Consider the following 24,308-nt stretch of genomic DNA (forward strand, 5'->3'; position numbering starts at 1 on the left):
CCTCTCGTGATCACCATGCATTTTGCACAATCGCACACCTCACATGCACGTATCAGGCCTTGCACTAAGTTTCAGCAATGTGCATGCCTGCGTTGGAAAGAAAAGATGTAGCTTTGGGGTTTTATAATAGTTCTAGCCCAGTTGGTAACACACCAGTAACATAATATTTCAACTTGGTCCACAAATTTAATAATGGTTAATAAAATGGGTGCAAAATGCTATCAGCAATGTGAGGGGGAATTCAGATTTCATAGCATTTTAGCCCGGCTTTGCACAGGTATGAATAACTACGTAAGGTATGAGGCAGTCCCGGAGAGAAAGGCTGGTCCAGTGGTCTAAATACATTAGAGATTGTAAAGCATTCATATACTCTGGTAATGGAGGTCACATAAGAGCCTAAAATAGAGTGACTCCAATGGAGTTACTCCTGATTACTGCCAATGTGAGATTAGAATCATGTCCTGTGCAGAGTTTGTTTTATGAAGGTCCTAACGATGTGTTCTGGTTGCCTGAAATGAGACTCAGGCCTGCGTGGGGTTTAATGAAGAGGAGGTTTTGGCCCATCCAATTTTTACCCTGCGTGTACAGTAAAGATTCAAAGGATTTAGTAGAGATGGGTGCAATGTTTCCCATTCCAAAATAAAAAAATTGGGGAGAAAAATTTGAGGAAGGAGTTTATGAAAATTCCCCCTGATTTTGACCAACTATGAGGCTGGTCAACAATTTTCAGATTTTAAAATTGCGATGAATTTTTTTTGAAAATTCGGGGAAAAAACAGGGAAAATTTAAAAAATAAGAATGTTTTTGACCAGACCTACAGCCTAGTCTGAGTGCTTGGGCCAGCTGGGCAGGCGCCGTTTATTTCCACTCACATAATGCCACTTTTGAAGTAGCTTTTGAAGGCCTCGGACTCATGTCCCTCCACTTCTCGATGTTGCACTGGGCTTCCCCCAAGCATGTCATCCATCTGCGTGACGTAGAAGGCTGCAGCGCCCTGTTCATCCTGAGTTGAGTCCTTCCCGATCCAGTAGTGCAGGTCCGTGATGAAGCCGTTTGAGGTCTTCTTGTTCTTGGAAAGACAAAAGCGGCATAAAGAGGAGGTCAGGGTGAGAGTCATTGCACTGGGAGGGGTCACACAGTGGAACCATGCAGATCTGCTTAGACCTGCAATCCAGGAACCAGGCCAGCTTGAAAGCGTGATTGGCATCTTGTGAATAATACCTCTGGCAGAGGAGAACTGGTATAAACTAGAGAGCCGGCTCGCGGAGCCATTACTCAGGCAAAACTCCCCTGCAGGCAGTGAACGTTCCCCTGAGCAAGGGAAACAGGATTTACCCTTAATATTCTGCATGCGAAAACCTACCTGAGGTCAAGCTGTCCTTCTAGGGCCAAGCCCTGCACCACGGAAGCTCCTGGGAATTTTGCCAGTGATTTCAATGGGAGCAGGATTTGAGCCATAAAGAACACCGGGAGGCCCTGATTCAGGAAAGCACTTAACGGGGCTTAAACACATGCCTACCTTTTTAGCAAGTGCTTACTTGTTATGTCTCAGGTACATATATGGCCCCATTACCATAGTAACAGAGCGCCTCAAAATCTTCACTGTATTTGTTCTCAACACTCCTGCTAGGTAGGGAGGTGCTATTACCCCCAGTTCATGGAGGCACAGACTAAGCGACTTGCCTACATTCACACAGGAAACCTGTGGCAGAACAACGCCTTGATCCCAGGCTTCCCATGCCCCAGACTAACACTAACCACTAGACCCATCCTTTCCCAGATCAGGGCCTGAGTGCCACAACTAGCGAGCTGCCCTCACTCTCATGTTTGGTGAGTGTTCTATTGGTCATTTAATGAATGTTCTTACATGCGGTCAGAACCCTGCACAAAACGCTCAGACAATGTGCATTGTGAGGATACAGTCTTCAATTACATGATCACACACTGTTTTTCCCACAGGATCCCCAGCTCATCAAGTACAAGGTGACAGACTGACCATTACAAGGGCATCTGTAAATCTGGCATTTCCCCCCTAATTTTTTGAGTGATTGATTTTGCAGCCTAAATAACATTCATTCACTGAATGCAATTTTTTGTACACAATATAGATCATAGGGCTCAATGTCTCTGCAGAAGAGAAGAGTGAAGGGGGATTTGATAGCAGCCTTCAACTACCTGAAGGGGGGTTCCAAAGAGGATGGAGCTCGGCTGTGCTCAGTGGTGGCAGATGACCGAACAAGGAGCAATGGTCTGAAGTTGCAGTGGGGGAGGTCCAACCCTAATCTTCTATGCTTCTATACACACATAATGTTTTCACCCCTCAGCCAAAAGGCCGAGAATACACACAATGAATACAAAGTGACGACAAATGGTGTGTGAAACCCTGCTGACTCTCAAACACAGGTCTAGCTCCATGTGCGTTTGAGGTCCATACACCTCCCATTGTGATTCCTATTGTGTGAAGCCAAATAGACTAAAGAGAAAAGGCAAGCCCTCTGAAGGCAGGTGCTGGGCATTTCTCATCACCTATAATGATAAACTCCATCATCCATTGTGAAGGAAAACTAATAGAGATTCATTTTATAAAATGGTTTGAGGCTAAATTCTGTTTATCTGTTTTGTTCTGTGGAAACCACTCAGATAACGTTGGTGAGCACCGGTTTAAGAGCCCAAGCAGAGAAGAACTTGATTTCTTTCGATATAGCTGCTTAATGTGCAATGAAATCACTCCATGTAATGTGCAATCCTGCAAGCAGCTCAGAGCCTCATTGCTCTAGAGACAATCCGTACCTAAACAGTCCGCGACCTCCATACATCGACAGGGAGCGCGTTCGGGGATCGATTTATCGCGTCTAGACGTGACATGATAAATCGATCCCCGATAGATCGATTGCTACCCGCCGATCCGGCGGGTAGTGAAGACATACCCTTAGTCTACTGGCCGTGTGTATGTCTATACTCCAATTAAAAACCTGCGGCTGGCCTGTGCCAGCTGACTCGGGCTTGTGGGGCTCAGGCTAAGGGGTGTTTAATTGCAGTGTAGACACTCAGGCCTATGCTGGAGCCCCGGCTCTAGGACCCTGCGAGGGAAGAAGGTCCCAAACGTCTATATCATTAAACAGCCCCTTAGCCTGAATCACCTGGCATGGGCCAGCCACGAGTGTCGCACTGCAGTGTAGACAAACTCTTCAGCACAACCCCACCTTTCCTCCCTCGCCCTGTCTAAGGGTTAAGTTCTGTCATCACCTCCTCACGCAGAATTTCCATTCAAGTCAATGGCAGCTGGGGGCTTTCATTTCCGAGCACACACAGCTGTGCCCGAGACTCAGCCAACCTTGCTGTTTGCTTTTATAAAGCATCTGCTTGAGAAATATGACTAGCTGTAGGGCATGGCGGGCCTTCCCTTTTGTTAAAGATCCCCAGGGTGCCACCCTATGAGTCACTGAGCAGCAGGCAGGCTGTATTCAGGCAATGCCTGGCCTGGAAAGTGAAGCATGTCCCAGCATGAACAAGCCGATTCTTCTAATGCTGGAGTGACAAACACTCCTCCCCTGAATAAACCCCAGCTTAGTCCATGGGCAGCTGTATCAGCCTGATGGGTGGGAAGAAGAGACCCATTTGAGTCCACCTCCAGCCCTGTATAAAACCAAAGGAATAATTCTGCTTCCCCTCCATAAGGAAGGCAGGATTTGGGGGTAACACAGCTCTGCCTGAGCTCCCCATATACCAGCGCAATGTGGGCAGGACTTGGCAGAGAAGGGGTGGGTCTATGTCCCACTGACCATGCGGGTCTACCAGCAATTCCCCAGTCTGGAGGGTGGAAGACCTGAGCTGCAGGGGCTATGGAGGAAGGGGAGAATTTACACCCCCACCCACCCGCTTTAGGAAGTGTGATAAGCCCATCGAAGATGCTTTCGGCCCTTTGCAATGGTCACTCGGGAGCACTGCTCCGAACAGCTGCCAAATGGAAAAGTGAACCCAAGCAGGCCTCTGAACCAGGGGCGCTAGAACAATGTGTAGAGAGGAGGGTGCTGAGAGAATTGAACCAAACTGTAAAGCTTGTGTATGATGGAAACCACTTCAAGACAGGGAGTGCAGCAGTACCCCCAGCTCCCCTAGTTCCAGCGCCTATGCTCTGAACCTGGAATGACCTATGCAAATGAAGAAGAGTTGGGGAGATATTAAAGAAGCCCCAATACAGCACATTCTCCTGGAAAATCACCCTGGGAATGCACGCCACTTCTGCTGCTGCAAGCCAGCTGCTCAGCCTCGGTTCTCAGACGTGCCTCAGCCTTTGGGGTAGCCTGGGTCAAATCGCAAGTGAGCCTGGCTCAAGTTCTGAGTGAACTCGTGAGCTCTCCTGACCCCCCCCTTCCAGTTTTCTTACCACTACACAATACTGTGGTTACAGCACAGGACAGGGCGCAGAAGACGTAGCTTCTATTCCCAGCTCTACTACTGACTGAGTGTGTGACCCCGGGCAAGTCACTAAGGCCAAACTTTTGCAAAAACCACCAGTGATTTTGGCTGCCTGAATTTCTAGGAGCCCAACTTGAGACACCTTAGAGGGGCCCGATTCTGAAAAAAAGGGCTGATCACCTGACCCCTGAAAACCAGGTCCATTTTAAGGTACTCAAAACTGGGCACCCTTGGCACACCCAAAATCCAGTTAGTCAGTTTTCAAACTATAGGCCTTCACCTTAGCGCTCCCTGGAGGGAATAGTCTGCAGGAGCACGGAGTATGAGAGCTCTTTTCAAGAGGACAGGACAGAGATGATTGCCTCTTTCATGCATTTCCCCCCATTATTGCTTCTCTGGCCTTTCCTATACTGAATAGGCAACTTCCGGCGTTAAAATCAGGCTGTTGGTGGGATGGCGAATAAGTTATGTTTTACCACGGTGCTGCTGGAACCAGGCAAAGTAGTGACTTGAGCTCCAGTCCAAGGGAGGTTAACGAAATAGTGCAGAGCATTTCCAAACATACTGACATCTGCTTGGCTTACTTACATATAATATGATGTAACAGTCTCCTTCGAAAAAGCCCCCATAAGCCTTTTCGGGAACGGGAACCATTTTCATTTTCTGCAAGAAATCGGAGAAAGCAACAGTAAAAAAAATGCATGGACAAGATACAGCAGTGAGTTTGCTGGGGTAACAAATGGGGCATCACCCTTCTTCTCTCTATATATTGCCATCATTTGCCATTGACTTCAGTGGAGCCAGGCACTAAGCACCCAAGAGTCTTGCTCCCAGAGCCATCATGTCTTTCTGCTGTTTACGTCTGTGCCATTGAGTTCACCTTTGCAGAAAGGCCATATTATAACTACACTGTTGGAAAGTCTGAGACTCCAGCATTTTCTAACCCAAGCCACCTACCCACACACCCCAGCAGGTCAAACATAATTCTTTGATGCTTCCAGACCAGCTGTTGTGCTCCAGACACAGGCTGGGTAAACCACGTGACAACAAAACACCTTTTAAAAATATTAGGCTCTAAGATTTTGCATAGTGCTAGCAACAGGTGCTGGGGATTCTAGTCACAGCATGTCTCTAACGTGCAGAGCAAACCAAAGGACTTCAGCTCTGAACTGGAGGGCGAGAGGTCTCTATGACTCAGGCCTTGGCCTCTGTTTCTAAGTTCTTACACAGCACCCATCGCTATACGATCAGTGAGCAACTGCTGAAGTGTCCAACTAATGCGTTAGGTCCCCTAGCTGGGAAAATCCATCCCTAAATCTTCCAAGGATTAATAAAGATGGACTGCTAACAACTCAGTTTTAGCTGAAGCCCAGAAGTACAAGCTGAATTCTCCCTCTATGATTTAATGGACCTTTAAAATAGATCTATCTGTTTTGAGCCTCTGTTGAAGTACACCGCTTCCCTTTGGGGGCAGCGTGGTCTCGTGGGATGAGTGCTAGACAGGTATTTGGGACACCTGGGTTCTATTCCCGACTGTGCCCCTGAGTTGCTGTTGCTAAGTCGTTTAGCGGAAGGACTGTCTTATTATCTGTTTGTCCAGTGCTTAGCCCAGGGAGGCATCTGGGGAATGAATAAATAACAAAGCAACCCAATGCTCAGTATAGGACTCATCTTATCTATGATTATCAGCAGAGGTAAAGGTCTCCTACTGCTTCAAGCCTGGGCCAAATCCCATGTGATTCAACAGGCTTTGACTCAGGCCCTTAGTCCTTTAAATCATAGAATACCAGGGATGGAAGGGACCTCAGGAGGTCATCTTGTCCAACCCCCTGCTCACAGCAGGACCAATCCCCAGCCAGATTTTTACCCCACTTCCCTAAATGGTCCCCTCAAGGATTGAACTCATAACCCTGGGGTTAGCAGGCCAATGCGCAAACCACTGAGCTATCCTCAAGTGACAAAGCCTCATACTTTTACTGCTGAAAGACTTGAGTTCAAACCCTGCTGTTGGCCTGAGCAGCATCAAGGCTCACCATTACCAGAGGATTCGACTGCTGCATTTGACCTCTTAGGCCAGCGACAGCACAGAATGGAGCATTCCTGGCACCTACCCTAACTAACACTGAAGAGACAGCGGGCTTCATAGAGGCAGAGAACTAGCGTTTGAAAGGTCAGTAAGCCACACGCCGAGAGCCCCGTCGTGTCCCCTCACTCAGAGGAGCAGAGAACAGGCAGAATAGATTTCCGGGCTCCATTTGCATTTGCATGGAGTTTTCCAGTTCACTTCAAACAAGAATATGAAACCGGGCAAACTCACTGGGCTGAAATTCAGACCAATGATGTGTGGTTTATGACTCACTCGCTATTTATAGAGCGCAGTCCTGGGCTAGTTTGATTTCTGTGTGCTATGGGTGTAGGCAGACATTGACTGCGTACTCTGTACATACTGCACACTATGTACACAAGGACATATTACTGTAATTTCCCAGGCAAATGTTCTGGTTTGGTTTGTTCCATATCAGGCCTTTTATTAACACAGTGCTAGACAATCAAGAGGGGACTGAAACTCAAGTTAGGAAGAAGGCACACATTTTTACAACTGCGAGGGTGATTCACCCTTAGACCAGGCTACCAAGGTTTCTCCATCTCTTGGAGTCTTCACAGCAAGACTGGATGTCCTTCTGGAAGAGTTTAGCCAAACACAAGTTCCTGGGGTCAGTGCAGGGGTCACTGGGTGAAACTCTATGGCCTGTAGACAAGTTGACGCAACATACGGGGTTGCTTCTGGTCTTAAGATCTATGAATCAATGAACCACACGGGGTTCAAAACAACGATCAACGAGTAGGGGCGGCAGGTTTGTATAATTTTTGGTGATGCCCAAAATGGGTCCAAGTCCGGCCCCCCCGACACCTGCCTAAGGCTATGGGAGGGAGTTTGGGTGTAGGAGGAGTGAAGGGTCAAGCTCTGGGAGGGAGTTTGGGTGCGGATTGGGGTAAAGGAGGGGGTGCAGGCTCTGGGAGGGAGTTTGGGTGCGGGGGGGTTTGGGGTGTGGGCTCTGGACTGGGGCAGGGGGTTGGGGTGGAGGAGGGGGTGCAGGGTGTGGGCTCTCGGAGGGAGTTTGGGTACAGGAGGCGTGCGGGTTCTAGGAGGGAGTTTGGGTGCGGGAGGTGGTTTGGGGTGCGGGCTCTGGGGTGGAGGAGGGGGTGCAGGGTGTGAGCTCTGGGAAGGAGTTTGGGTGTGGGGTGCTGGCTGGGGCAGGGGTGCAGGTTCTAGGAGGGAGTTTGGGTGCTGGGTGCAGGCTCTTGGCTGGGGAAGGGGGTTGGGGTGCAGGAGGGAGTGCGGGGGCAGGCTTTGGGAGGGAGTTTGGGTGTGGGGGTGCGGGGCTTATCTCGGGCAGCTCTTGAAAATGACCCGCACACCGCTTTGGCAGTGACTCCGGCAGAGGGGCTGGGGGGTCTCCATGTGTTGCTGCCTGCAGGCACCACCCCTGCAGCTCCCATTGGCTGCAGTCCCCAGGCAATGGGAGCTGCGGAGTCGGTGCTCAGGGCGGGGGCAGCGCATGGAGAAACCCGCCCTCCCCCTGGCCTGGAGGGACGTGCCGGCCGCTTCTGGGAGTGGCGCAGAGCGAGGGCGGACAGGAAGCCGCCTTAGCCCCACTGTGTTGCCGGTGGTGGTGGCTGGGGGCCCCCGGGGCCCTTTTAAATCACCCGGGGGCGGCAGGCAGGGCCGGGAGACACTCGGGGGAGACGCACGGGCGGGGCTGGGGGAGAGACCCGGCCCTGAACATTGGTGGAGCCGGACCCCTGGGCCCTGAATATTCCTGGAACACAGGCCCCCGGTACCATATAACTGGCCGCCCCGTCAATGAGCATCTGAAAGGTGAGAGTAACGTATTCAGGGCAGTAACAAGTGTGTCTAACGAGAAGGAATGGAATGAAGTTCAGAAAGGAAGGACTGGGGTGAATACCAGGAGAAAGGGCCTGACAATGTGAGCCACTACGTATTCCATGTGGAAATGGTGGAGACCTCATTGCTTGGGACATTTTAAAGCCAAATGAATGAATAACTAGTAACTGCACTGTAGGGAGGGGGGCGCGGTGGTTGGACTGGATGACGTCATAGGCATTTCCATCTCTGATTTCTCTGATCTAGATCTCTCCTGCTCACAGTACGTATCCTGGGAACTACGATCGTACTAAGGGTGGGGATGGGCGAGGCAGCGGAGGGATCAGTGCGTGTACATACTTCAGAGTGTTAGTTACACCTCCTGCTCCAAGCTGCCTCTTGAACCTCACAGCTCTGTGCCAGGGTGATCTGAGGGTCAAGGCAAGAGTCGATAGCTTCCAGCATTTGCCTGGGAACGTTTGAGTCAGTGGACAGCCCTGGCCTACTTTCAGTTTTGGTGGTGGGAGAGGGGGTTTAACAAGCAGCTTTGGTGGGCACTACAAGCTTGAGAACCCCTTCCAACATTACTTTTACACACACACACACTCTCTCTCTCTCTCTCTCCCCCCCCCCCCCCCCCCCCATGGCTATACTGAGCTGCAGCTCACAGCAGTTCAAGCCGTGCATTTTTCTGGTGGCCCAACTGGTTTCCCCTCATACCAGCGTGTCCCTGGGGAACAGACTTGTTTTTAATGACAGCTCCCCTGGAAAGTGGCGCAATGCCACGTGCACAAACAGGGAAAGGCAATGACTCTCCATCATTCCCAATGGTAACATCTTCACCAAGCAGGTCTCACTGCACAGTCCCTGCCAGCGAGAGTCACACGACAGTCTCTGCTCAGGTCCTTGGGCTCTGCTCTCTAAGCCTCGGGCTGGGCTCCTGTTTGGGGCACGCTCAGCAGCAGGCGGCCAGCTGTGGAACACCCTTCTGGGGAAAACAGGCTGAGCCAGGCACTAGCCACGGCCACCTCTTTGGTCAGGACTCTCCGCCAGCTGCAGCATCTCCCTAGCACCTGTCTTACCATCACGGCTGGCAACAGGCCGTCGGGACCAGTGCTAAGCCACTAGTGCAGACGGGGCTCAGGCATATCTACAGTCACATCAGTGCTGCTGTGAACAACAGTATCTGCTCTGGATAGTCTTGTGGTCTCTGAAGAGCTGGGCTCAGTCCCTGACTCTGCCACTGACTCACTGCGGGACCTTGGGCAAGTCACTTAAAATCCTCTATTTCTCAGCTGTGATGTGGGAATAGTAACGCTTCCTTTCTCCCAATCTTGGTCTTGTCTATTTAGATTGACAGCTGTACAAGGCGGGGCCTGTCTGTTACAGTGTGTACGTGCAGCACCTAGTGCAGTGGAGTCTCTGGATGCTCCTGTAATAAAGTATCAACTTTAGTCCCACAACATTCCTCTTTCCTAAGTCAGTATTATCTCTATTTTACAGATGGGGAAACTGAGGCCAAGAGCCGTCGCACGAGTCGCTGAACGTTACACACAGCGTGGGATAAAGCTGGGAATAGAATTTGGGTCTCCTGAGTCCTAGTCTTCCTTCGTCTTTAACTACAAGACCATCTTTCCTCTCTCACCTAAGCAATCTTCACAGCATCTCTTCCTTGTAAAACGCCCCCAGACCCTCCCCCCCCCAGTCTGCGAAGGATGCGCTCCTCTCACCGTACCTCTATGGTCCATATCTGCAGCCCCGGCTTTCTCTCGATAGTGGGGAGGCCCGTGTCAGTCTCCGTCATTCTGCTGGTTGAACTGAAGGGGAGAAAGACGAAGTGTACAATAACTATCCAGTTTGGTAAAACTCCAAGCCAAGTGGCAGCGAGGCTCCTAGAACGTGGATTCACCCATAAGAACAAAATTCACTGCAGACTTTTGCTGGCTTTAGCCATTCGAACAACAGACCATGGCTCTGATTCCCCACGACCTTGCACCTTGTGGCATCATTTCAAATGAGGATAGATAAAATGCTGCCCCACACTCTGATTTGGCCCCATGTTACACACACTGAACAGGGCCAAAGGGTCAAACAAGATGCCAAGCACGTCATGAGCCGGGGATCGTACCCACAAAAGCACAACGAGGAGTTTGGAGCAGAATGTTGGCCCGTTATGCTTCTTAGCACGTATTGTACGGTGGGGCAGATGGGAGCTTCTGCTGTGTGCAAAACCCAGGAATCCCCCTCACACCCATTCTGCACTAACTCAACCTTCTTTTATGTGAGTAAAACAAACAGGCAATTCCCAGGCGACAGACAGGGTAACTTTCAAAGCTATGGGACCTGATCGTCAATGGGTGTAACTCGCCACAGCGCTATAGAATCCAATGGCGCTACACCAATTTACATCTGGTAAGGATCTGGCCCAAAGCTTGGACGGTAGGTTGGTGAGGCACAGATCCAAAGGGGGATAAATACCAATGGGGGCTTTGGTTCTCTTTAGGACAAAAGATAGCTCCAAGTCTTGCACTCTTATGATTTTGTCCATGTATCAAACCTCTTTAATTCCAGAGGCTCCCCAGTGTACAGACCAGGGGTCGGCAACCTTTCGGAAGCGGTGTGCCGAGTCTTCATTTATTCACTCTAATTTAAGGTTCTGGTGCCAGTCATACATTTGAACAGTTTTAGAAGGTCTCTTTCTATAAGTCTATAATCTAGAACTAAACTATTGTTGTATGTAAAGTAAATAAGGTTTTTAAAATGTTTAAGAAGCTTCATTTAGAATTAAATTAAAATGCAGAGTCCCCCGGACCAGTGGCCAGGACCAGGCAGTGTGAGTGCCACTGAAAATCAGCTCACATGCCACCTTTGGCACGTGTGCCGCAGGTTGCCTACCCCGGTATAGACAGATGATTCACTTAATCCATCAGTGACATGCAGCCACCTCTGGGGTCTGACCCAACAGCTAATCAACCACTCACAACACTACAGAACAGCTTAAGCAGGAAGCCAACAGGGATACAAGAGCCAGTAGACACTGCAGGGGGAAGTTAGAATGCAATTTAGCCAGGGTACTGGGGCTAACCCCCCATTTATTTCAAGTAATACCTGAACTGGTAGATTGTAACAAACCCAGACACCTGGGAGCTTTATTGTCATCACCATTGTTGTTCAGAACATCCTGGCAGCAGGAGGCAGAGAATGTAGATCTTCCTGCTCTGTAAGCACAGGCTACTACCACTTGAGTTAAAGCAAACTGTGTGGTATCAGTATAAGATCTATGACACGCAGGTGACCAGTTCTCAGTCTCTCCAGCAGATGGCAGTAGAATGCACATGCACCAGCCAGTTCATTACTGTCTTTACAATCTTTTGGGACAAATTCTCCCCTCTATTAAGTTACTGGAGTTGAACAGGAGTAACTCAGGCTACAATGTGGCTCACTGACTCTCTCTTTTCATTCATATGCGAAAGCACTGTGATGGTATCAGTCTCCGACTCCCAAATTGTGTTTGCTTACAACACAGTTAACTATTATATTAGTTTAAAAAAAAATACCTTGATTGCGTTTTATTCTCTGCCTACCTTCCTGCCGAATGAAAGGCCTGCCTTGACTACAGCCAGCCAGTTCTGCCTCTTGGGTGTTTCCTGGTCTTTTGTTAAACTGCATGTATTATATATCAGAGCACAGAATATTGTTGTTGGATCTGAATTTGGCAGAGCATCAAATGTTTTCCATCAGAGGCCACAGAGCTCACAGCAGAACTCAGGTGTTTGGACAATATTCCCTTCTCTTTAGTAAAAGAGTTTGCTCAAAAGATGTCAGGCGTCAGTTGAGCTCGGATAATCAGCTTGAACTAGCATCCAAAAGCTCAGATGCTTATTAAAAACTATAATCCAAATCTCTGGTTTAAAACAGGGATTCTTAACCTTTACCACACCAAGAACCTCCCTTCCTAAACTGAGCCCCTCTATGATTCCCGGCTCCCCGCCCCTATTAAGACCAGAGCAGACACAACCCCCTGGTCTAGAAACTGTGATGAGATAGCAATCTGACTGAGGTCAGCTGTTTTCATGAGATTTCAAGTATATTTCTGCTAGTTGCCAGGCTTGAAATACCATGAAAACAACCTTCTGTCCTGGGGCTTGTCTTCACTAGCAATTTAACGTGAGTTGTAGCGAGCGTTCCCATTAACTCAACCCCCTGTCCAGACACAAAAGCCAGTTGCTCGTGTCTTGGCTATGCCACAAGCAGGAAGTGTGGAAACATTTATAAAGCTCTAGACTAGTGTTTCCCAAACTTGGGACGCTGCTTGTGCAGGGAAAGCCCCTGGCGGGCCGGGCTGGTTTGTTTACCTGCCGCGTCTGCAGGTCTGTCCGATCGCGGCTCCCAATGGCCGTGGTTCGCTGCTCCAGGCCAATGGGAGCTGCTGGAAGTGGCGGCCAGTACGTCCCTCGGCCTGCACCACTTCCAGCAGCTCCCATTGGCCTGGAGCAGCAAACCGTGGCACGCGCCGCTTCCAGCAGCTCCCATTGGCCTGCAGCAGTGAACCGCGGCCAGTGGGAGCCGCGATCGGCCGGACCTGATTGTATGGGGGGGGGGAGGGGGGAGGATTAACACAGCTCCTAGCAACGAAAAACAGTAGGGGGTGATGACCCCTGAGATTGTAAACAGCTCCTGAGCCGTTCCAACCCCTGGGTGATTTGCATGAGTTTTGCAGCCTAAGAAATGCAGAAAGGGCTTTTGGGGGCATAGAAAGGCTGAGTGTGGGGAGACTCAGGGGCTGCCTTTTCATTCAGCAAAGAGACAGGACCTTCTGTCCAAGGAAAGCCCCCCCCAGCCTGGAGGAAAGGGATGCTGGCCTACCACACTCCTGCTGTGGAGCGTGGGCAATTTCTGGTCTGTGGAGTGAGCATGTCAACCCTTTTCGTGCTCTATGTTTTCTCCATATGCTGTTTTACCCTGACGAAATACGCTTTGCTGAGAAAGACCTGCAGGGTAACTGGGAATGGCCAGCACACCGTTCATAGCCCTTGGAGAGAAAGCAATGCACAGGGACTGGTTACGAGGCAGACTGGCTTGCTGGGGACACCACAATGTATGGTAGGGGCTGTGCAGCCTTAAAACCCCCCAGCAGAGTGGAGTGGGACCTGGGTCCTTGCCCAGAGACAGGTGACGGCTGGAGGCTCTGACCAGACTGGACACTCCTGGCATGGACCATGGAGGAGGGATCCAGGCGCAGCTGTGACAGCTTCCTCACACGCATCTACAATCCGCACAGATGGGTGGTTTGTGTGAACACGTGTCCCATAAATGCCACAGTGACAGTAGCAATGGCAGGACACACGCGATACAAGTTGAGGAAATGGACTGTATGGAGAAGAGGGGATGGCCACCACAACCAGCTCCAGATTGCAAGGCAGGGGCTGGGAAGTTGAGCCACTCCCCCCTGAGCAGCGCCGGGACACCCACCAGCCAATAGCAGCTGTCCTTGGTCAACCCCAGCTCTTCTAAGAGGCACAGGGATCGTGCAAGCATTGAGGGACCGGCCATAAAAGGCAGAAGCAGAGAAGAGCAGGCCTCCCCCTGCTCCGACCACCGAAAGCTTCAGCCACTTGGCCAAAAATCCTGTTTTAGCCTCGTTGTTCCACTGCCATTTGGCATAATGAGCGGCACTCACCACCCCACCTACATACCAACAACCCCTGCAGATTGTGGAGAATAAGTGAATTCAACAGAAAATTGCAGAACACTTCTGGGGGTGAGGCCGCAGACCCTGGAAACCTTAATGCTCCCCTGGCCACCGCCATGTTGGCCAACACACGGGGGATTGCATGGGCGACCTCCAGAACTAAAAGTCTGAGCGGCTACAGCTTGAGTTAAACAGCCCAAACTCCTTAGCTGTGGGCTGTAAAAACTGGTATCCTCTGCCGATCAGCACCGAGGGGGACCTGTAATGCACACATCTCAGTAGAGTACACTCCCATCATGCAACACCAGAACCGCAGCGGTACTCCTTGCTGTGTGTGTCAAATTCAGTGCCTCCATTGTGTGGGTGTGCAATTTTACTCCAGGAAGGAGCAGATTACTAACGTGTCAGGGTCACTCCCAAGAATGGTTAATAAATAACAGTTCAATGGACCTACACGCAGTCACTTTTTCATTTTGGGATGCATATTACTTGGTAAAAATATAGATTCAGTCTCAAATCCTGGCACATTCTCCAGGTTCATGGAAAGTTGGGGGAATGAAAAACCCAGAAAGGTATCCAGGCTTCATGTCAAACGCCAGAAGAACAGTCTGAATTGACGGCTACTTGGCTTTTCTGGATTCCAACAGCACTCTGACAATAAAAGCCCCAAACGAAATGACTCATGTGCTGTAAAAAGCCTTAGGAAACTATGACGGGGGTGTGCTTTCGGACAGGCTGTGCCAATTTGAAAGCCGGGATTATAGGTAATATTTGAGTTGGTGTTGGATATTCTAGTATTCGGCTGTTCAACTGCTTATGCCCTGTCTATGCTGGTTGGGCCTATCCTACAAACACCTATATACATTATGCACCTGAGCACTCCTATTGAAATCAGAACACACCTGTGCTGATGTCTAGTGAACCAGCCCCAGCCCGCGAGCACACTGCTGTCCAGAAGCACCACCCGCCCTCAAACCACCTTCTTTGCGCCTCATCTGGCTTTTTGCATGTCCCAGAAGGAGACAAAGCAGCCTGCAGTCCAAATGGAAATGTTCAGCACAAAGGGCCAACAACGGGTTTGTCTGCTTTGGTCAATGTCGACTCCTGACTTGAACAACCATTCTTCCCCGAGGCTATTTTTTTTTTGCCTGAGCCCTTCAAAAAGCAGCAGATACACAAAATGGAGGATGGTTGACCGGGGTGGGAAAACAGAGGGTACCTATATAATAGACACCTTTTGGGGACCTTATATCTTCTCCCACAGGCAATGCAAATACTCACACCAAAGCACATTGAACCTCAACATACTCCCAAACCACAGTGCAATGTGAAGATTAAAGCTGGACAAATAGACGTGTTTTGGGGGGTGGGGGGAGAGGAGAGAAGGGGTGCTTTGCAGTATTTGCCAGTATAGCATTTGTTTGAATGAAAACTACGGATGATGGTATTTGCGACGCATTTTACTGGCTTCCCAAAAACACTCCTATAAGGACGTCTTTGTACATAAGAATGTTTGAGGGGAAAGGTCAAAGTTGGAAATGTTCATACAGATTGACACTAGGCATGCTAATGCGGCCATCCCAAGAATCTGGAGGAGGTTGGGCGCCATCCTGTCAGAAAGCAGGAACCATACCACAGGACTTGGGTGACCCCCCCCCCCCATTGCACCAATAATGGGTTGTGAATACTTGTAGCAATAGCCCTGGCCAATAGCCTGTGATGGAGCCAGTCTACAGGCTCAGAGATGTTGGCAGCCAGTGTTCAGTAGTTTCAAAGAATGAACCAATGATTAACAGTCTGATCTAGTCTAGTCATGAGCAGACAAAGGGGCTCCAGGTGTCAAGTAACGAGTTTGCCCAGCTCTGGCAAGCAGTGACATTGTGTGGAGACACCATACCAGTAAGCATCAGCACGTCCTGAAGCCAGCGAGGTAGAGCCCATGGTGGAGCACAGGTGGGATGAGAGCACTAGCGACAAGGAGAGAAGCAGCTGATCCTCTCTTCCTCCCTGCACCCTAGGGAAGGAGGCAGAGAGCCCACACTCTCCTTGGTCGGGGGTTCCTCCCCATGGCCACCCATGCTTCCAGGGCATCCTAGGCTCTCCTGCAGGCGGTGACATGGGCTCTCCTGATGTCAAAGCAGACAGAAGCAGCAGACGAAGCTGGGGTGTGTTCAGAACAGGGACACATTTTTCTCTAGGCCCGAGAGCCACTGGCAAGAACACGTTTAAGAATCTGCCTTGTGCAAACTCTGTGTCAACATTTGCACTGGTGTGAGGACTCTCCAGGCCTTTTGCTGGGTGCATTGTTTTCAAATGCACAGAGAGATGAAGATAGACTTAACCTCTAATAAGGGTAGGGTAGCTGCCCCTTTGCGGGCTTCTAATGAAGAGATTATTGATTCAGTAACAGGATACAGATCAGTCCCAGGGGAGCAGCAAACACGGAGATGAATAAAGCTGCCAATTTATCATGAACACATTTTTCCTTTTCTCGATTCCTTATAATATATGGAGCTATACCTATCTCATAGAACTGGAAGGGACCCCGAAAGGTCATTGTATCCAGCCCCTGCCTTCACTAGCAGGACCAAATACTGATTTTGCTCCAGATCCCTAAGTGGCCCCCCTCAAGGATTGAGCTTATAACCCTGGGTTTAGCAGGCCAATGCTCAAACCACTGAGCTATCCCTCCCCCTACTCTGCTGTAATGAACCGGTTTCTGCCTAAGTACCCTGACTGAATCTGGAGGCAGAACTACATGGCACATTACAGACTGGAAAAGTCACCCGAGTTATGCAGCAAGGAACACGACTGGATTCTTTTTAACTCCACTTCCTTGGAAGCCGTTCTGGTTAGAATCATTTCCAGCAGGGTCTTAGCAGAGCCGCAGCGCGCGCAGCCTAGAGGAAAAGACTGTATCCCTCGACCACCTTGGTGAGATGTATTTGTATATATGGTTACTGAGCCGAACGGACAAAGGTTATTGTCACCCAGGGCTGAGCCATTAGGGAGTGCAGTGGGTGGGAGGGAGGAAGAGAGCAAGTGCTTCCTGCTCACCGTGAATATACTGAGCCTCCTTCAGAATCTCAAGCACACGGAATCTAGACAAAGCATTTGGCATCTGGCCACAGAGCCTAGTCCCTCTAAAACAAGGCATCACGGTCACAGTCAAAATAGAGGGCCTGATTTTTCAGCCCCTGCCAATCTCATTGCCTTCCCCTGGAGCTGCGTGCAGTGGCCCCGCTAAAGATCAGGCTGTTAAAAGAGAGCAGGTGACATATTCCCACTAGAAGCAAGGCTGGGAAAAGGATTTTGAGTTACCCGAGCATAACGTCCTACAAGGTGTCTTCAAAAGGAAATGAGCCAAGTAACAAATAGGCAACAGCCAAGCTCTTTGCAGGCTGTATAAGATTTAACTTCATTTCTTTTATGCCGCTGGGGTTCTGCATTAAAATGAAATGCCATTTTGTACCACACAGATCTCCGCTCTGGGGTTCCCCCTTCTAAACCATTCGAGGCCCGATTTTCAAAAGTGGCTTTTAATTTGGGGCTCCTCGAGGTGGGGGCCCAATTTCGGCACCCAGCTTTTAGCTGTGGGTGTCTAGACAGAAAGCACCTAAATGGGTGGCCTGATTGTTAGAGATACCGAGCAGTCGCAGCGCCGGATTGCTCGGTTCCTCTGGGTGCCTAAATATCGACCTAGGTAGTTATCGTACCCCCGTGAATAACGACCATCCTCAAGTCTGCTCCCTTGATTTCACACAGCGGGCTGCAAGGACTGGGCCCATGCTGTTAGCTTTCAAATGGCAAACAGAGAGATTAATGTTTATTCCACCTCTCGAACTTAGCTCGGAATGAGTTAACCAGACATTCCAGAGGCGAGGGCAGGCAGTTCTGTAGGGCTGCCCCTTTTCTCGCTGAAGAGCTGGTGCATGGCTGAGGTCACAGGTGAAACGAGCTGGGACACTTGTGTTGAAATTTCCACCCGGCTCGTGACAGGGGGTCCGTCTCCGGCCGGGAGTCGCAGTATTAGTCAGGACTCAGGTGCACGGCCGTCGCTGCGGAGGTAAGCTCGCCCTTTGTCTGGTTACCATACCCTTGGACGCAGCGTGGTCACACACAGAACGCAAGTAGAAGCACGAATGGTGAAAGATAAGCAGCCGCCGACCAACCCGATCCAACTTCCGCTCCTTCCAGTCGCTTTCATGCAGCATGGGGAGGGATCTAAGCACTGAGTTCCCCAAAACAGAGCCAGACTTCAAGGTGATCTTCCCTTGAGAAAATATTACCAGCACCCTGCAGAGGCACAGTTAGTGCCAGCCGTGTGGTACACGTTTATCCTGTGGTCTCTGACCATGATGTAGGGAACATCCAGAGAGCTGCTGGCAACGGTGTCACCCCTCACCAATGCATATATCCTATTACTAACTGGGAGCTCTCTGTAAGCCATCGGCAGCATGTGGTACATATATTGCACCCCTCCGTGCCATATCCACAGAGGACATGAGTTTGCTACGGCTCTCAGTGCATGGATTTAATCCTTTAGCTCAAAGCACAGAGTCTCCTGCCCTTAGCTCTGGGACTCCTGCATGCAACAGGTGGGGACAGTCGTTACACCTGCGTCTCTGCTCTCCTGGAGCCTGGTCCACCAGTGCAGAGCGCGCCACTCGCCTCCGTTACAGCAGCTGAGTTGTTATGGTCATAGGTGCCGAGCTGGGGTGACAGCAACACCCTTTGCTGATTCAATGGCATGGCTTGCACGAGGCAAGAAGTGGGTGCAGAAGGCCTGGCCACGGCCCCTCCCCTCCTCCGGTACTAACCAGTGAAGTTGAATGAGCACAAGGGGGGTGGAATAAATTAACCCTCACAGAGGGATGGAGTCAGTGATGCTCCACCCAGAGCGAAGGCAGCAGGGAAGGAATGGGTCCTCCCTGAGGCAGCTGCACCTAGGAGCTCCAGTCACGTTGTTCTCGTTCGCGGTGGGGAGCAATTTATACATTGTCCCTTAACCTGGGCTCAGCCTAGTGACCCAGTCTAGCCCATAAAGGATGAGGTGTCTGAAACAGCCTGCCACCAGCGCAGCTTTACAGGCAATGACCAGTTTGGGCCCAATGACAGCAAGGGGGCATTTTGTTTCGCCCTGTACCTTGCAGGCCAAGCAGACCCAGTATCCTGTCCAAACACACGACTCTGCCCAAACGGCTCCTGCCTGTGCATCGGCAGGACCGCAACACTGGGCGATGCAGAGAAGGAGCGTCTGGTCCAGGAGGACAGGATTAGCCCCACACACCAGTATTATTTCACCGCCCACTGGAATGCAGCCACCTCTGGGGCTGAACATGGCAGCTGTTCCCCTGAAGTCCGCAGCACAATATAAGAATTTAGGAGAGGAAATGAAGATTCACGATGGAAAAAGTCAGCCTCCACCAACAGCTCCTGCATAGTACTACACACCGTGTAGCACACATTGCCTGGCAAAGACTGAATTTTAATGTTGATGCGTGTGCGTGCACCCATGGTTAAAATAGGATAGATACACTCACAGCTATAGCTATATGCCTGTACGTAGGGTGACCAGAGGTCCCATTTTTAAAGGGACAGTTCCGTTTTTTGGGACTTTTTCTTATTTATGCACCTATTAGCCCCCACTCCCTGTCCCATTTTCTCATAGTTGCTATCTGCTCACCCTACCTGTACGCATCTTATTTAACTGCTGATGAAACCTTTACAACACACATTCCCTACTGGGAGGTAGCTATAAATATCTAATGTCTAACTAACATAGCTCCATAGAATCCAGCTTCTAGGGAGGCATGTCTTGTATTATGTCTGGCTGCTTTCGTAAGAGCGGTTTTGAACACAGAAGAGCCAGAAGCCTAGACTTCGTGCTCATGACATGCCAGAGGAGCATTTTTAGGTTGGGGGGCGGGGGGGTTGAAGCTCTAAACAAAACATTCCACAGTAAAGACCCAGGACGGATGGCACTCAAGCATACAATTTAGCATCCCCTATATATCAAATCTCTTTGAGGTGGGCAGAGAGCAGCAGAGAAGCTTGTTATTACAGACAAAGTGCTGAGCCAGGAGAACGAGAGTGAGCGTGGCCTTAGGAGAAAGAAGGGCAAAAAATCCCAGGAAGGGAAGTTGTTTTGAAGGCACTTGGCCTGAATAGTCCCGTACGGGCCAGGGAAGCAATCACATTGTTGTGTGCTGGAAACAAGACGTGCCTGTGAGCCGTGAAAATCACTGGTTTGCGTCTCCCATTTGCCATTAGCCCCATCTGCTCGGAGGGGTTATGGGAACCCACGGGATAGGGGGAGATGTGTTTTTGGGTGAGAGTGTCAGGTATGGATTCCTCTGTGATTGAGGGTGATGGAAGAGTGTGTATGTGAGTGGCTGTACTTGAGTGGGTAGTCGGGTCGAGAAGGGGATGTGAAACCCTGGGATAAGAGACGCTCTCTAACTAGAATTGGGACCAAGCCATGAAGTTTGGATCCCAATATGGATCTGAATGTCCCTGAAAGCCGGATTCAATGTTCCAGTTTGGGCTTCATCTCTAATGACAATCCAGAGCACTAAGAAGATCACTGCAAACACTGACGCGTGAGGGATACACTGTGCTCGTCTCTTGATGCGCTAATTCCCATAACCTGGGAGTGAGCGTTACCTTCCTGAGAGGGAGGAGTTTGCTGGGGCGAGGTGGCAGTGAGAGCCAGTAGAGAATCTATTAGGAAGCTGGCTATGATGCAATTGGGGGAACGCTCTGTGAGGAGATGAACACTGCAAGTTCTGCTGGGAAAATTAATGGATATTGAGAAGTCAGATTTTAGAGGGCTGCAAAATGTAATGGAGCAGTAGGACCAAATCTACACGACAATTACAGGTCCCCTGCTATTGTGTTTGCAGCATAAAGAAAAAGAGCCAAGCCACTTGCAACCTTCTGGCTTCGTTCCTTCCTCCACATGTAATGTTCTGTCTCATCAAGCACTACCTGAAAGTAGAGTTCTCCAAGGGCTTGTCTACACAGGAACACTCAGAAAAATGAATCCAAATACACTAAAGATGTGAATTTAAAGTGGATTGGTTAAACTGCATTAAACCGCCATGTGGACATTCTTATTCAGGCTAATTTGGTTTAGCTTCCAAAGTGAATTAAGCTAAAAATTTATTAATTCTGAATAAGAATGTCCACATGGGGGTTTAATGCAGATTAACCAATCCACACCTTAAATTCACACCTTTAGTTACTTTGGATTAATTTTTCTGAATATCCCCAAGTAGACAAACCCTAAGTTCCTGTACGTGATTACACAATAGCACCCCACTATGGGAACCTATTTATTGTAACACCCAATATGGCAGTTTATGACCTGGATGCTCCCTAGACTTGGTGAAAGCATGGCGCTCCCGCTTTGGTAGCAGATAAGACCTTAATCGTGTCCCTGAACTGTGGTAAAATTTAGGACTGTCCACTTCATTGGACAGGAAGCTTCGGAATTATGGCTTGAACACGGACACAATTCAGCTCCATTGCACCCAATGGGAGCTGGGCCGGCAACACTGGCTAGGCCCCCACCATACAAGACACAGCCCCCATCAGGAACCAGCTGCATTTGAACCAGGCCACCCAATGTGGTTAAGGGCGCAGCACAGATGGATGTTTAGGTGACCAGTTCTCCGGATCCATGGAGTGAAAAGTGCTGCACTGGCAGGTCTGGAGACAGACACCCTCTCTCCACAGCACAGATATCACATGGGCAATAGCCACGCAACCTTCTTTTTACCACTGCTCCCCTCCTGCCTGGAACACTGCCTTCTTCTCTCCTCAGGTGCCTGCCTCAAAGCAAACCCGGTGGCTCTGCCTCAAAGCAAACCCGGTGGCTCTGCCTCAAAGCATGGCAGGAGGCCACCATTCCCATTTGGGAAGCCTTGGCAACAGTTGCCACAAAGTCCTTCTTAGCAAATAATGTCATGAGACCTGCATCACTGCTGGCGGGAGGGGGGGGAAGAGGGGGAGGAAGGCAGCTTGTTTGTGCAAAGTCAAAACAGGCTCACCTGCCTTTGCCGAGTGCCAGCAGCAAGGCATGGAAATACAGGCAATGGTTTCTTGGTCTGGATTGGGCTCTCCGGCACCGCCCATGTTCTTTGAAAGCAAGAAGCATCCACCGTGCAGTGGATCCCAACTGGAAAGGCCTTGTAAAAACCCCAAGTGAATGCTAGGAAGGAGACTGCTCCTCCTAGCCGCGATCTACTGCCACATCCTTTGCAAGGTCTGAGCCACCTCTAGCTATTCTGTGTACCGAGTGCAGAGAGCTTCATCACTGTGTAGCTCCACTCCCAATAGCGCAAGTTTGCTCCAGTTACCGTAGGGTTTGTTTGCATCTTTCGCCAGTATATTCCTTAAGGAATGCAAATCTCCCACAGACGCCAATTCACATGGTTTCTCCTTCACATTATAAATTTCATGTCCCTAGGAGACGTGCCTAAGAAAAATACCAGCAAATAAGCCTGAAGCTAAACTCCATTACAAACCAATTTCTCCTTAGTGTAATTTGCCTCTTAAATGAACCGGGCGAACTTGGGAGGTAACAGAGTGCAAACAGATTACAAACAGCACAGCCTTCGCTTGCTTTTAAGCAGCAAACTGCCTCGTATTCAGACTTTTTAACAGATCTATACTGATGAGGCCATGAGAATAGTGTTCTGTTGATCTAGACCATCCAGATCATTTTTTTTTTGTTTGGCCTCTGGTGTAACAATGGGACGAAAAATTCTACTTTTAAACAAATTCCCACTCAGCAGAAAGTCAAATGAGGGGTGTCAAACATAAGAGTCAATTATGTGTTGCATGAAAGTAAAAGCAAGTCTGGGGCGACAACCAGCCTATTTTTCCTCGGAGCAGAGTTGCCGATAGGCAGATTTGCCAGATTCTCAGAACTCTGAGACGAAAGGTTTGTGTGTGCATGAAAATCTCAGCCCAGAGCCTTCAGTTGGGTAACTGGCGCTATCCTGATTAACATCAGCTGAGGATCTGGCCCCATTTTTGTTTTAAAGACGACTGATAATACATTGACAGGGCTGTGTTCTGCCACGCAGTTGGAGTGCTCATGCAGCAGCTTCGGCATTTAGAAATGAAATGAAGAGGATTAAAAAAAAAAAGGAGCTTACCTTGCTATAAAGTGCGAGGTCTCCTCAAAGTCTCTGCCTTCCCAGCTACACCCACAAGCTGTGTTCTCGCCCCTTCGGCACGCTAGTGTCAGACACTTTTGTTTGCTGCTCCGCCACCTCTGTCAGCAGGGAAACTGCAGAAATCGGTAATTTAATACTGTACTTAACTACAGGGAACCTCCTCCTAAGAGATCACACCCATTCCCTTCAATGAGACTTGCTAAGAGACAGACCCAGGAAGCCACGTGCTTCTACCCAAGATTTTCCGGGCTCACGGTCAGGGCTCAGCAGACACTGGTTTTCTGTAATATCCATGTTACAAATTCAATGGGCATTAATGATTACAAGCTGCTTTGCTAGAGAGCTGTTTTGTTGGTATTTTATAGAGTGGGTGCAGGATTCTTTTCACTGGTTTATGGAGGCAGTGGAATGTAGTGATGTTTGGATGACCTGGTCACATGACAGAGCATCAGACCATCCAACAAGGCTGACCCACTGTAAAATAACTTGCCAGGCCCCAACCCACTCAATTTCCCCATGTCCCAGCCACATCCCACCAGCCTGTAACTTCTCTCCTCAGTCCCTGGCACAAAAGCAGGGAATTGCTGGAGCTGATGGGAGGAAGCTCTGGCTGGCAACTTGTAGACGGATCATTGAATAATTTAAATTATAAACGCCGATGTCCAGGAACCATGCTCGGTCTCATCCATGCAAAGTCAAAGGTGCTGCTGGAGGTCAATATTTAATATGATGAAAGGCAGCAGCATCCACTTAGCCTCTCTCTATCTTACTCCCCCATTTGTAAAATGGAAATAGGACTGCCCTACCTCTCCGAAGTGTTGTGAGATCCATATGAGAGCCATATAAGCACCCTAAGGGCACACAGCTCTTAGAGACCGGTAACAAACCTACGGTCAAGCCATCCTACCTGTTACGCTTTCACTGATGTGTTCTTTGCAGTATTCCTAGCTGTTTAGAGTAACCCACACCCACCACTATGGGCCAGACCCTCAGCTAGTCTGTATTGGCATGGCAGCAATGGAACTACGTCGATCCAGACCATCTGAGGATCTCGCCCATAGAGGTTTATTTTTAAAGGTCATTTGAAAGACTGACACGTTTCAGAGACCATAGCACATAACTT

The 24,308-nt window shown here is 49.6% G+C and overlaps 1 protein-coding gene across 1 annotated transcript in view; it reads right to left on the bottom strand.

Moving 5' to 3' along the window:
* Positions 1 to 23,349, bottom strand: part of VILL (villin like) — a 51,119-nt gene extending 27,770 nt beyond the window's left edge. Inside the window, exons 1-4 of the mRNA XM_054016589.1 lie at positions 23,165 to 23,349; positions 10,041 to 10,122; positions 5,008 to 5,082; positions 873 to 1,069 (exon numbers count right to left, since the gene is read on the bottom strand). Of these exons, the coding sequence (XP_053872564.1) occupies positions 873 to 1,069; positions 5,008 to 5,082; positions 10,041 to 10,109 (341 nt within the window). The 5' untranslated portion in view covers positions 10,110 to 10,122; positions 23,165 to 23,349. The remainder of the gene's footprint in view (positions 1 to 872; positions 1,070 to 5,007; positions 5,083 to 10,040; positions 10,123 to 23,164) is intronic.
* Between the last annotated feature and the right edge of the window lie 959 nt (positions 23,350 to 24,308).

The sequence above is a fragment of the Malaclemys terrapin genome, chromosome 2 (assembly GCF_027887155.1).
Source record: "Malaclemys terrapin pileata isolate rMalTer1 chromosome 2, rMalTer1.hap1, whole genome shotgun sequence".
Classification (NCBI taxonomy): domain Eukaryota; kingdom Metazoa; phylum Chordata; order Testudines; family Emydidae; genus Malaclemys; species Malaclemys terrapin.